The following is a 14,034-nucleotide window of genomic DNA, read 5'->3' as shown; positions in this document are numbered from 1 at the left end:
AATGTCTAGTCCTTCATTTGTTGCTTATATGACATAGAAGTGTAATCATTTTTAATATTGTATTCAATATCAAGACAGATTCCTCCCAGTCATGTCTCTTGTCAACAGAAATTATTATTAATAATAATCTTGAAATTTTATTGGTATCAGATATTGGAGATCTGCCAATGAGTCAGAAAGACTTGGTTTGAGTTCTATCTTTAAGCCCTCATTGACTATATAATCTGTGATCAAGTTACTTAACCCATCAGTGCTTCAAAGTATTAGAAAGATGGAGTGTTGCAGAAAGTTCCACATTCACTTCATCCTGTCCTAGGGACCTTTCCTTACTACTCTGTTGCTTCTGGGCATCTTTCTGAAACTTTAATTGCAGAAGATTTTCATACCTGCATCGATAAAGAGAATTTCCGTATTAGAGAGCTCCTTACACGGATCAAATCACAAAGTCTGGACTAAATAAATGTATCAGAAATAAAACAATGTTTTTAGGCTTTTGGGATACATTATGAAAAAGACTGAAATCTAATTAGTTGAGTTGAATGGTATTTTTTAAACTCATTTTAATTAGACTATAAAAAAGACCTGAGAAGAAATAGCAGCTGACATTGTATAATATTTAAGTATTAAGAGAATTCTGAGAAATGAAAGATTACTTTGAAGAAATAGTTGCACTCAAACTTTTATTAAATTATAAAGGCTTAAAAGTTTATACAAATTAGTTGTCACAGGAAGCAATCAATGGAGTTAATAGCTAGAATTGCCCCTAGATTTCTGACATTTCTAGTGCCAGTTTTCTTGGCTCTCTCACACTTGTTTATCTGTCGAGCTTTAAAGACTAACAGTTTACAAAATAGTAACAACTAGATCTTTACGTATCTCTGACAAATGGTTTGCTTTTTCTCTCACAATTTCTTCTAAATTTCTGCTTAATGCATCATAATCATTCTTATTTTGAGAATGGGAGGTGTCTGTATACTAATGTTCACTTAATTTTCATAGGAAGATTATTCTGACTACAGAATACCAAAAATGGACAATTTTATAGTTAAATGTTCATCTTTTAATTTTATTTTTAATAACTAAAGGACTATGGTAGGTAGCAAACATATCGAGAAATACTTTATAGAAATGAACTAATTCAAAAGGTTTTACTTTTCACACACTCATTTTCAGACATTTTATAAATTCTTTCAGGATAATGTTTCTATGTAATCTACTAGGGTGACTAGGATGTGCAGTGGTGTGAAGCATGTTAGGAGAGGAGTGGCTGGGTGTGAGGGTGTACCTGTTTATAATGTTAGTTGATTATTTTTCTCTTTAAGGATCTTATGATGAAGGAACCCTGTGGGGGGTGTACATGTTTACAATGTTAGTTGATTATTTTTCTCTTTAAGGATCTTATGATGAAAGAACCCACTAGGTTTGTCATATCTGGATAATAGTTTAAAAGTTTAATTGCCATGCCATAATTTGTTTAGCCATTCCCCAATAGAGGTCTACCTTCTGAATTTCAAATTTACTTATTATTATTATTATTTTTTACCATGGCATAAAGAGCTGCTAGCTGTGTGTGTGTGTGTGTGTCTTTTTTTTTTTTTTTTTTTTGCCAGATTTTTTTGGAGGAAGGTGGGGGAGGATGTAGACCTAGTAGCCATATACATATACTGTATAAATGGACAATATAGTGATTTTTGGGGCATAGTTTCAAGTTTTCTAGAATGTATATAACAATTCAGAACTCTACTAGCAGTACATTAGCATGTCTGTCCTTCCAGAGCTCCTCCAACAATTGTCATTGTACTTTTAAAAATATATTTATCAATCTGATAAGTATGTTATAAAAATTCAGAGTTGATTCAGTGAATTTGATTGCTAGTGCTTTTAAGCATTTCTTCGTATTTCATTGATAGCTTGAATTTCTTCCTTTGAAAGTTGCCTCTTTATACAACTATTGAAGAATGGTATGACTATTTTATCTTCAAGGTATTATGAATTCATTTCTCTGGTTGTAGGAAAGTTAATGTCCCTGGACTCTACTTTCCTTATCTATATAATAATGGAATTGGACTGGATGGTCTCTTAGGTTCCTCCCTTCTCTAATCTATGGTCTTGACATCCTTTTTTTATGTTTAAAAAAATCCTTATTACTTATGCTCTATTCTTTTTTTAAAAATTATTTTAGTAATTATTGGTAACAAGTTTTTATTTTTTAAAAGCAAGTAAAATGTCTAGAATTGTCAATATGCAGCACAATGTGTGTCCACAAACAGCGGGTAACACAAAATAAATTTGGTTGTTGATTGATAAAGGCACCAAATGGATTTGGTTTTGATTAAGATTTAGGTTTCACCCATTATAGATCTAATTATATTTAATCAGGAGCATTCTTAGGGAGATTAATATTAATTTTTTCAAAGGTACTAGAATAGCTTAAATTCAACTCAGGATTAAGAATCTACATATTATTGAGATATATGGCACATTAAATGTCTTTTGTTTTCATGTCAGTAAAATTATATAAACCTCTTTGAAATCATACCATGATTATATGTTTGTTATTTGAAAATAAGCTTATCTGTCCTGTCCTATTTTTAAATGTGACATTGAAATACAAATTTCTATGGTAAATAATTTTTATTTTCCCTTATTTAAAATGACATAAAAGATTGCTTGATATATTAAAAGGTAAAAATATGAATATAAATATATGCTTTTTTTTTTTTTTTGCAACAGATAACTGTTTTCCACATTGGGTCAGATGAACATCAAGATATAGATGTTGCAATACTTACAGCACTGCTAAAAGGTAAGTTCTAAAGTTTTACTTAAGTGGATCTAAATTTTCTGTGCTACATAGCATGTTTCTTTTATTTTGAAATGTTATCTTTTATTTTTATAACACCTTCATTTAAAAATATATTCCTATGATGAGGTTCGGCGCAGGGCAGAGAGTTGTGGGAACCCCCTTCTGGTCGAGGCTATTATTAGAACTGAGAAGTCAACTTTTTTAGTGGCAAGGCCCCAACAGAGAAGTAAAGATCTAGCAGAGAAATCCCCACAGAGAGGTAAAGAGGAGTAGAGTCCTGTGAGGGAAATAGGTAAGAGAGATAAAGAGGGAGTAATGCTGAAAGAGAATGTCCTCTCAGTGGACAGAGGGTCACAGCTATGCCAAGGAGAGAGAGAGGTTCCTTGGCATGATTCCTGCTTTTAGCCCTCAGCTAGGAATTTTGTTGAAGGAAGCTTGTTATAGGGGTAGCTTTTGGTAAGTGTTGGGAGCACTCTGAGTTGGAATCAGAATAGAGAATCTTCCAATTGAATGAGTGTCATTGGACTAATCTCCAAATCAATAGAGAAATCTAGATCTTTAGCTTGTGTTAAATAGGAGTGGTCCTGGATTCAACCAATCCCACCCCAATAATAGAATAAAACCACTTTATCTTGATTCCCTGAGGCAAGTCTCTCAGGAGAGAGCTTCTCTGAGGGAATTTCCCAAGCTTTCCCCCCCAAAATCCAAGAGAGTGTGAAAGTTTTGGGGCTCCCCTCATTACTTGCCTACCCCTAACTCCATTCTCCCCTCTCCCATTAATGAATCATGCCTTGTAACAGAAAAGTAAATTTAAGAAAAGACCAAAAAAAAATTAAGAAAACCAATCAAAATATTACCAGTGACAACATATACCATATTTTACATTAATAAATTTGCCTACCTCTGCAAAAAATGCAGTAAGGCTCTTCATTTCTATTCTGGGTCTAAGCTTAGTCTTTATAGTTGTATGTAAATTGATTATTATGTGAGAAGATAGAGGCTTTCTTTCTTTTCTTTTCTTTTTTTAAATTTACTATTGCAAGACCTTTTGTTCCAACTTTTTCCCTCCTTCCCCCTACCCTTTCCCCCAGATGTCAGGTTGACCAATGCATGTTAAATATGTTGAAGTATAAGTTAAATACAATATATGTATACATGCCCAAACAGTTATTTTGCTGTACAAAAAGAATCAGACTTTGAAATATTGTACAATTAGCCTGTGAAGGAAATCAAAAATGCAGGCGGACAAAAATAGAAGGATTGGGAATTCTATGTAGTGGTTCATAGTCATCTCCCAGAGTTCTTTCCCTGGGTGTAGCTGGTTCATTTCATTACTGCTCTATTGGAATTGATTTGGTTCATCTCATTGTTGAAGAGGACCACATTCATCAGAATTGATCATCATATAGTATTGTTTTTGAAGTATATAATGATCTCCTGGTCCTGCTCATTTCACTCACAATAAGTTCATGTAAGTCTTTCTAGGCCTTTCTGAAATCATCCTGCTGGTCATTTCTTACAGAACAATAATATTCATATACCACAATTTATTCAACCATTTTCCAATTCATGGGCATCCACTCAATTTCCAGTTTCTGGCCACTACAAAGAGGGCTGCCACAACATTCTTGCACATACAGGTCCCTTTCCCTTTAAAATCTCTTTGGGATATAAGCCCAGTAGTAACACTGCTGGATCAAAGGGTATGCACAGTTTGATAACTTTTTGAGTATAGTTCCAAATTGCTCTCCAGGATAGATGCTTTCTTTACCTAAGTACATCTTTTGCAAAAATATTGTGTTCAAGAAAGCTATTTGAAGGTCTTATTAAAATGATTTATAGGAGCATTTACCTTAATTGAATAATTCCAAATTTACATTGATAAGATAAATCACTCAGAAATAGTCAGATTCAATACTTTATTCTCTGAGAAGCTGATACTTTCATAAATTAAGGGAGTGGAGCTTTAGGAGTTAGTATAATAAGCAGTAGCACAGCTCTCCATCTAGTCCTTCTTACATATTCTTGCTATGGTTTTCAGCATGTAATACCCCACCCTCCACTTTTCCGTCTTGAGATAGAAATAGGCAGTCGTTTTTGGCTTAGCTGCATAGACAAGAGTTTTCAAAGGAAAGTCGACACTGCTCAGAATTTCAGCAGAATGCCTATAGTCAGGGATCCCATCAGTATGATTTATAGACTAAGGGTTCTGTTTTCTCTTCTTTTTCACTTTCTCATCTTATCACATGTCTTCTGCCCCTCTCTCTTCTTTCACCTATCCTAGTCCATCTTATTTCCTTCAAAAGATTACCCCCTTACCCTCCTCTTCCACTCCCACCCCCATTATCCCTTCTCTTTCGCTTATTTTTAGACTCTCCTTGTGTACTGCTTCATATCTTACTACTTAGAAACATACCCATATCTTCCCTATCTGAAAAAAACACTCCATATCTTTCCATTCCAGCAAATGTCATCCTTTATCTCTTCTGCATTTTGTGGCTAAACTCACAAAGGCCTCTATAAGTGGTATCTCCACTTTCTCTCCTTTTACTTTCTTTTTAACCATTCAGAAATCATCTTCTGGCCTTATTCTACTGAAAATGCTCTCTTCAAAGTTACTAGTGATCTCTCAATTGCTATATTCAGTGGCCTATTCTTAATCATTCTCTTCTACTTCTCTGTAGCCTTTGACACTTGATCACCCTTTTTCCCCCTTGATATTCTTGTCTCTAGACTTTTTTGGATATCTTTTTCAGTTCTCCTACTTATCAGACTTCTCAGTTTCCTTTACTTGCTCATCCAAATCTCACCCTCCGTCCATAAGGGTCTTTCAGGTTTCTTTTCTTTACTTCTCGCTTTCTTCTATATTTTACTTCGTGATTATGTCACCAGGGATTAAATTATGATTTCTCTGCTAATGATTATCAGATCTACCTTTCTTGTCTCAACCTTTCTGCTGACCTCCAAACCCAGATCTACAAACTGCCTTTCAGAATCTTAAACTCAGCCAATCTAAAACCAAATTCTTTGATTTCTCCTCCAAATCCTCCCCTTTTCTACCTTCCCTATCACAGGGGCAACATCCTCCTAGTTCCTCAGGCATATGACTCAGGTACCATCCTTAATTGCTTTCTGTCATATCTAGTCTGTTGCCATGGCCTGTTGAATTCACTTTTGCAGCAGCTTTCAAATATGCTTCTTCTCCTGACTGCTACCTCCTTGGTGCAAGCCCTCATTGTTTCATGCCTGTAGCTGTAGTCTGTTTGTGGGTCTATCCGTCTCAAGTCTTTCCACTATTCAGTCTATCTTCCATTCATTGTTCCCTGCATACTCTCATCCAATGAAGCTGGCTGCAATTAGGCATTTTCTGTCTTCCATGCATTGAATGCTCTCCATTTTCATCTCTGTCTACTGACTTTCCAATTTCTACAGGAAACCTTTTTCAATTCATCTTAATTCTGGTTCCTTCCCTCTTTTAATGATTTCCTCTTTATCTTGTATAGAATTTGTTTGTACATATTTGTTTGCTTACTGTTTTCTCCACTAAATTATGAGTTCCTTGAGGGCAAGAACTTTTGCCTCCATTTGGATCTCCAAAGCTTAGCATAATGTCTGGCATATTATAGGAGACCAGTGTTTATTAACTGACTAATGAGGGAATTTGAGCATCAAGGGTCCTAGACATTAGTGAGATTATGACATTGTAGTGCTGATAGAAATACAGCTCTTCTTGACTCATTTAAGCCATCAGTTTGTGCTTCTGTTTTTTGTTTTTTTGTTTTTTGTGAGAAAGCAGCAGTTATTCTTATTGAGAGCCCTTTGGGGCTGAAGAAGTGACTTGGCATTGGTCAGTCTGATTAGGCTATGCCAGAGATGTTTGTCTCATTTTCTGGATCATCCATCTCTAGACTCCTGACCACAGGTATATACTTGGTCTTTTTTTTTCTTATTTTCTGTGCTGAAAATTTTCTGATTTTTCTTTCTAGAATTAAAATTAAGTACTTACTATCAGCCAGCTGTGCTAAGCACTGAGAATATAAAAGGCATTATAACCTCTGGCTTCAAGAATCTCACCGTTTTACAGGGAAAGGCAACCCAGAACAGAAATCTATCTATTCATAATTTTTTTTCTTCTAAATCCATTAGTTTATTCCTTGTGGGCACTACCACCTGACTGTCCAATCTGTACCTTTAACATTGTAATATCTCTCCCTCTAAACTGTTCTTGCTTTCAGACTTGTCTTTTTTCTTTGAAGCTCCATCATTGTTCTAGACAGCCAAGATATAAGCCAGGTATAATCATATATTTCACCTCTCGGTACAGTCAGTTGTCAAGACTTACATCTGTTCTCTCCACTTATATGTCCCCTGTGCTATTGCACATTATTTTCATCCCTCTTTTGTACTAAAAAGTACAAAAGAATGCTAAATAGCATCCTTTTATGTGGTTTTCCAGCTTCCAGTCTTTTTTCTTTTTTTTTTTTTTAAACCCTTTTCAATACACTCTATGTGGAATTGCCAAACTAATAGTCCTAAACCACAGCTTCAATTTCTCCCTCTTTCTGTTGAGGGCGGGAGGATATATTTCTTAGCTTGGAATTTAAAACCCTTTGAAAGTTCATTTCATGTTACTCTCCTTGAGTACACACACACACACGCACACACGCCCAAGTATCAATTTAGGTGTCACTTCTTTTAGCAAGAGTTTCATGATCCTTGAGTATGTAGTATTCTTTGCTCCCTTCAAAAAGTAAATTAGTTTTATATTTTATGTATGGTTGTTGAATTGAGCTGAAAGAATTGAGCTGAAACTGATATTACTTTATTTTTCTCACACCTCTATGGCAAGGTAAAAAATTTTTGATAACATTTATCTTTTAGGGGAATAATAATTGTTGGTTTTTATCTTTTAAAAGATGGTGATTTTGTATGTTGATATATCCCCTTATTTGATTCAGGTACTAATGCATCTGCATTTGACCAACTTGTTCTCACACTGGCATGGGATCGAGTTGATATTGCCAAAAATCACGTATTTGTTTATGGACAACAGTGGCTGGTATGTAAACAATCTTTATTCTAATAACTTGAATAATTGCTTAATTCACTTGGTTTATGATTTAACTTTTTTTCATTTGGATATACTTAAATGAGAACAAGTCCAGATGAACATATTGATTAATCCTCTTGATCACTAGATGCATTCAGATTTCCTCCGATTGAAAATGCTCTCTCCCCATTCATATTTCTTCAAATTGTCAAAACATTTCTATTGCCATTATCATATTCTATCTACATGTTTTAAAATTTACTTTTTAACCCATTTTTGTTAAGTCTAGCCTCCTTGACCTCTCTGTAGCTTTTGATCACTCTCTTCTCAATATTTTGTTCTTTGATACTAACTATTCTTTCCTGGTTTACCTTCTACCTTATCTCTCTGATGACGACTATACTGGATCTTTGTTCGGGTCACAACTATTTTCTATGAGCTTACCACGAGGTTCTGTCTTAGACCTTCCTCTCCACCTCGATACCATTTCACTTGGTGACTTATTCAGCTCCCCTGGTTTCAGTTGTCTCTGTACTGATGATTCTTAGATCCACTTAGCTAGTCTTTAACCCCTAGTTTCATATCTCTCGCCACCTATAATATATCTCAAACTTTATATTTCACAGATACCTAAATTCAGTATCTCCAAAACTGAACACATTATCATTCCTCTTAATCCTTCCCCACTTCTTGTCTCTTTTTATTGAGGGTCAGTTACCTAAGCTTAATTATCCTTAATCCCTCACTCTTCCATATTCAGTCTTTCTCCATGTGCTTTTGATTGTCTCTTTTTAACATCTCTTATACATGCTCCCTTCTTTCTTCTGATGCTGCTGTCATCCTGGTGCAAGCTTCATCTCCTCACACCTGGACAGTAGTAGGAAACACCATGATCCACTCAGCTGTCCAATAAATCTTCGTGAATCTGATTCTGATCACGTCAGCCCAACAATACACTCAGTAAACTCCGGTGGTTCACTGTCATCTAGCAGGTCAACCCTGAAACCTTCTCTTTGGGACTCAACGCCTTTTACAGCTTGGCCTCTTCCTGTCTTTCTGGTTTTAAGCCATATACTCCCCTACAACATACTTTTCAGTCCAAAGACATTGCCTTACTGTTCATTACATAAAATAATCTACACTCTCAACATTTTCAGTGACTATTTTCCAAGTCTGCAGTACTCCTCATCTCTACTTTGGCTTCCTTAGCATATTTCAAATCTCAGCTAAAATCTCATCTTCTATGAGAGTCATTGCCTTATTTTCCTTAATGTTACATTATTTTCCATTTATTGATCTATTTGTCTCCTAATTATCCTTTACATGATTTTATGCATAATTGTTTTCAGGTTGGTTTTGAGAGTAGTGACTGATTTCTGCTTTTCTTTGTGTCCCTAATACTTAGTAGTTAGTAATAGGAGCTAGAATACAGTAGATACTTAAAAATGCTTTTTGATGGACTGACTGAATGAATGAATCCCTTACATTCCCAAGCCTTTCTTGTTTGTTTATGTGAAATGTAAGTGTTTCACTTATTCTGAGAGGGTCCTTCAGTTATAGGTGTTTGCCTTGTTCTCTCTGGAGAATATTGGCAGTTGTAAAATTTTAATTGGGAGAAACTGCTTCTAGTATTTCTATATGCTGTCTACTTAAATATTAAATAGGCATTTTTTTCTAGATGATAATATTTGTGACTTTTTGATCTTATTAGTTCTTCTTATTAATGTTCTAGCAACGTTAGAATTGATTGAAATCATAGTCAATTTTCCTTCCAGTTTTGTTTAAATTTTTAAAATGTAAGATTTTATATATGTGGAGCAAACTCTTTACATTTTACCTTACACAAATAAAGAGTAAACCTTTTTTTGAAGCAATCGGGGTTAAGTGACTTACCCAGGATCACACAGCTAAAGAATAAACTCTTTACATTTTACTTTTTATCTCAGTCATTCAAATCCTATTTACTTGTTTTAAATAATGTGTTATATTTTTAAAGAATTCCTTATTTCATACCATGCTCAGCCTGAAATCTGAATTTCTATTTATCTATATAATTTAATTACGATTCTTTTTCTCAGGAAGAGAATTCTCAATTCTCAGGAAGAAGTATGTGTAAATATTCAGAGTAAAGTTATTGTGGTCATATTTTTCAATTATTTGAAAGTCTTATTTAATTAATATTGCTTAAATAGGTTGTCTATCTTGGTTCCCTTTTAGGTTGGCTCTTTGGAACAAGCTATGTTAGATGCCCTTGTAATGGATAGAGTTGCATTTGTAAAACTTCTTATTGAAAATGGAGTAAGCATGCACAAATTCCTTACAATTCCTAGGCTAGAAGAACTTTATAACACAGTAAGTATTTCAAATTTGAAATTCTAGTTTACAAAACTTCTGCTTCCCACTACATGTTAATGCTTTTGAAATCTGTTATTCATTACAATGAAGTCAAATGTTATAAAATGTAATGCATACCCTTGATCTTGTAGAATACTTGAAGAACTTTATCTTCTTTCCTTGGTGATTTTTGCATATAATTTCAAAGAGATTAACTTATCAATTGTAATGGGCTGAGGCTTGAGTTGAACTCAGGTCCTGACTTCAAATCCAGCCTCAGACACTTAACAATTCCTGGTTGTGTGACCATGGGCAAGTCACTTAACCCCAACTGCCTCAGCAAAAGCAAAAAGAAGAGAAACAAACATAAGGGGAGGAGATGGTTCAGTGGGTAGAGCACCAGCCCTGAAGTCAGGAGGACCCGAGTTCAACTCAAGCCTCAGCCCATTACAATCAATTTTGATTAGTTAGTGGGGTTTTTGTTTTTCATAAAAAGAGAAAGCTCACTAGATCTGGAAATGCATGTAATGATTTTTTTTTTTTTAAGTTGTCAAAACTTTTTTCCTTCTACTAAGTTTTCCCATCTCTTTAAAAGTGTGAAGCATTACTTTTCCCCACTTCTGGAATGCAATTCATTATATTCATTACTTAAAGTAAATTTACCTAGCTTTCCCTGAATAAATTTTTAAAAATCTTTATGTCTTAAATGTTTTTGCTGGAAAAAGAAGACTTCCAAGGCATTGTCAAAGGGTGTCATATTACTGGCATTACAAACTTTATGATACAGATTTTCAGTAAGAATTTAGAAAAGGGAGAGAACTTATTGTTAAGTAATAAGTAAGGGAGAGACTTGATTTGAGCTTCAAACATGGAGCAGGGAAGGTAGATTTGGCAGAAGTTCTTATATAATAAATTCCCTACACTTACAAAATCACTGCACTTTTGAATATTTATGTGTGTGCATGAATTTTTAAAAATAAATTTTAACTAGAATACAATAATTCATATTTCATCAGTTTTCACTATTATGTTGAGGAAACATTTGTTGGTATAAGTGCTAGCTATGTGAAAAGCAGTAAAGTTAGACTGTGGGGAATACAAAGAAAAATTGAAATAGTCCTAGTTCTTTGTGAGCTTCAAGTCTAGCAAGAGAAGGAAACAAGGACATAAATGTATCTGAAATATATATACACATAAAAGATGTTTTAGAAGCAAAGGTACTAGTGTCTGAGAAATCAAGAAAAGGGTATTATACGTGGATAATTCCTTACTTTACTAATTGATTAAACTGTTATTAGTTTTTGACTAAGATACTCATTCTTTTCACCTCGACTTCCTTAAAACTCTGGTCCTATATAGGAAAATCTTTGTATGAATTATCAGTGGCTCAGAATCTTTTTGCAAATAAATATTTATTTTTGAATTCTTGATAGTTTTCTAATGATTTTAATTTCTGTAAATTTTTTTTGTCATTTTTCATAAAGAAACAAGGCCCAACTAATCCAATGCTATTTCACCTTGTTCGAGATGTTAAACAGGTATGTTTTATTTTCTTTAAAAATAGTTAGCCCTTAATTTTTATAAGACTTAACAGATAATTGATACCTAGAGTTAATTATTCTAATTAGCAAAATAATTTTTTAATTTCTTCTATTATTCAATATAAGTAGTGGCATTGTGGATAGACAAATTGCCTTGTAATCAAGAAGAACCAAAGTCAGCTTCTAGTTCTGATCTATATAGTGACTGTATGATCCTGAGCAAGTCTTTTAGTCTCTCCGAGTCCCTAGCAAATCATTATCACATCCGTTATCTCACTGATCATAAATATAAATGTAAAAATGTCCTCCAGGAGTCAGGAAAACAAAGGAACTATCTAAATTTGATTGTATATTAATTTGAATTGTTGCTAATGAAAATTTATTTTTAAAAAATATAATATGCAAAGTATAGTGACCTGTGATATTACTTTTAATACATCAGTGACTCCTGAAAGAAGCTTGTCATGTTATTCTTTTATACTTCTCTATTCCTATTTCCTCAGGAACAAAAAAAGATCTTAGGTTGATTTATATTAGGATAATTTAAAAATTAAAATAATGTAAGTATACATTTATATGACAAGACTTTTCAATGCAGCTATCCTTTATATGTTTGCTACGATAATAGTACTTACATTTATTTAACTATTTATCTTTTTGCCATGTGCATTTTTCTTCATATACAGCATGGACTCAAAAGGACAGGATGATTGAGCATTTTCCAAAGAGTATAAAATAAGTTACATATGTAAGCAATATACGTTTTTGAGAGGTGTGGGGCTGTGAAGAAGTTGCTTGCTCTACTTTTCTGTTACCTATGAGATTGTCCTCTCGTCCTCTCCAGTTTGTCCTTTACAGTATTCTGTCATAAAGGACATTGCTGGCTCATTTTATGTATTAATTTATTTTTTGCATTTGTTAGAATACAGAATGAATTGGTTCATTTTGAGGAATTCTCTTGGAAACTAAATAACCATACTTATCCATTGTAAGTTATATTTTTAGGCAGATGGACAGTAATAAAGTGAAAATATCTATGATTTTTGAGGACTTCTGCAATGAAGTTATCCTCAAAGTAGACATACAACTACAAAATTTTTCAAAAATAAGATTTCATGAAATAAACTATTAAGAGATACATAGAAAGAACATTTGGAAAGAATAGATCATGACAGAAGGCCAAAATTAGGTCATAAATATAAACCATATGGCAGAAAGAGGACATATTACAGGAAAAAAATTTTAGAATAATGCTAGAGAGAGAGAGAGAGAGAAACAGGCTTGTATGTCTATTCATTATTCTGTAATAGGAAAGTTCTCCTATTATTCTGTAATAGGAAATCTCCTCAAGATTTACACAAGATCTATGAAAATCATGTATGTATAATTCAACATTCCCTCTTTTTCTTCTTCCTAATCCTTTACCATAAAAATTGTATAATTTAGGTTTATAATCATTTTGTGTTCAGAATATTTATCGGTAAATCAATTGTTCTGATGTTAGGTTGCATTTACTTGTGGAAACAATGTGATAAATGAGGATTAGATTTTCATACTAACACATAAAAATCTTTTTGGTTAATAATGCAAAAAATATTCTATTTCTATAAATTGTCGGGGGTGTTAAATGTCTTGCCCAAGATCACACAGCTAGGAAACGTCCCAAGTGTATGAGCTCAAATTTGAACTCAGATCCTCCTGACTTCAGAATTGTTGATCCATACTGAATGCCCTATATTAGTATAATTTAAAATGGGCAGCCAGGGAGTGCAATAGGAGCACTGGATCTGAATTAAGGAAGACTTAAATTAAAATTTAGCCTTATTCACTTAATACCTATGTAACCTTGGGCAAGTCAATTAACTCTATTTGCTTCAGTTTCTTCATCTGTAAACATGAACTGGAGAAGAAAATGGCAGACCATTCTGATATCTTTGTCAAGAAAAACCTAAATGGGACCATAAAAAAAGAATCAGACATAACTGAAATGACTGAAAAGCAAAAATTTATAATATTGTAGTTTTCATAGTTGGAAAGCAATATAGTCAAGTCAGTCAAATCAACATTATGATGTAGATATTAGGGAACCTTCTAATTCTTAAAAGCTGTGGTAATCACTTAATCTTTCTGAATTTCATTAACATACCTTAATATTTTCTTACCTCAAAATCAAATGAAATAATGTATATGAAGTGCTTTGTAAACCTTAAAGTTCTATATAAAAGTTATTAGTCTGGGAATTCAAGCACTATTTATAACATTCCTGTGGGAAAATATATTTTATAATGTATAGGAAGAATGGA

General features: G+C 33.5%; 1 protein-coding gene across 2 annotated transcripts in view; it reads left to right on the top strand.

The window, feature by feature from the left end:
- The window catches only part of TRPM7 (transient receptor potential cation channel subfamily M member 7), a 134,344-nt gene that overhangs the window by 69,403 nt on the left and 50,907 nt on the right, over positions 1-14,034 (top strand). For both annotated transcript variants that reach the window (XM_051980642.1, XM_051980643.1), the window contains exons 10-13: positions 2,734-2,806; positions 7,765-7,865; positions 10,074-10,208; positions 11,675-11,728. In XM_051980642.1, coding sequence (XP_051836602.1) covers positions 2,734-2,806; positions 7,765-7,865; positions 10,074-10,208; positions 11,675-11,728 — 363 coding nt within the window. The remainder of the gene's footprint in view (positions 1-2,733; positions 2,807-7,764; positions 7,866-10,073; positions 10,209-11,674; positions 11,729-14,034) is intronic.

The sequence above is a fragment of the Antechinus flavipes genome, chromosome 2, assembly GCF_016432865.1.
Source record: "Antechinus flavipes isolate AdamAnt ecotype Samford, QLD, Australia chromosome 2, AdamAnt_v2, whole genome shotgun sequence".
NCBI classification, from domain to species: domain Eukaryota; kingdom Metazoa; phylum Chordata; class Mammalia; order Dasyuromorphia; family Dasyuridae; genus Antechinus; species Antechinus flavipes.
This window is presented reverse-complemented; position numbering and strand designations above follow the sequence as displayed.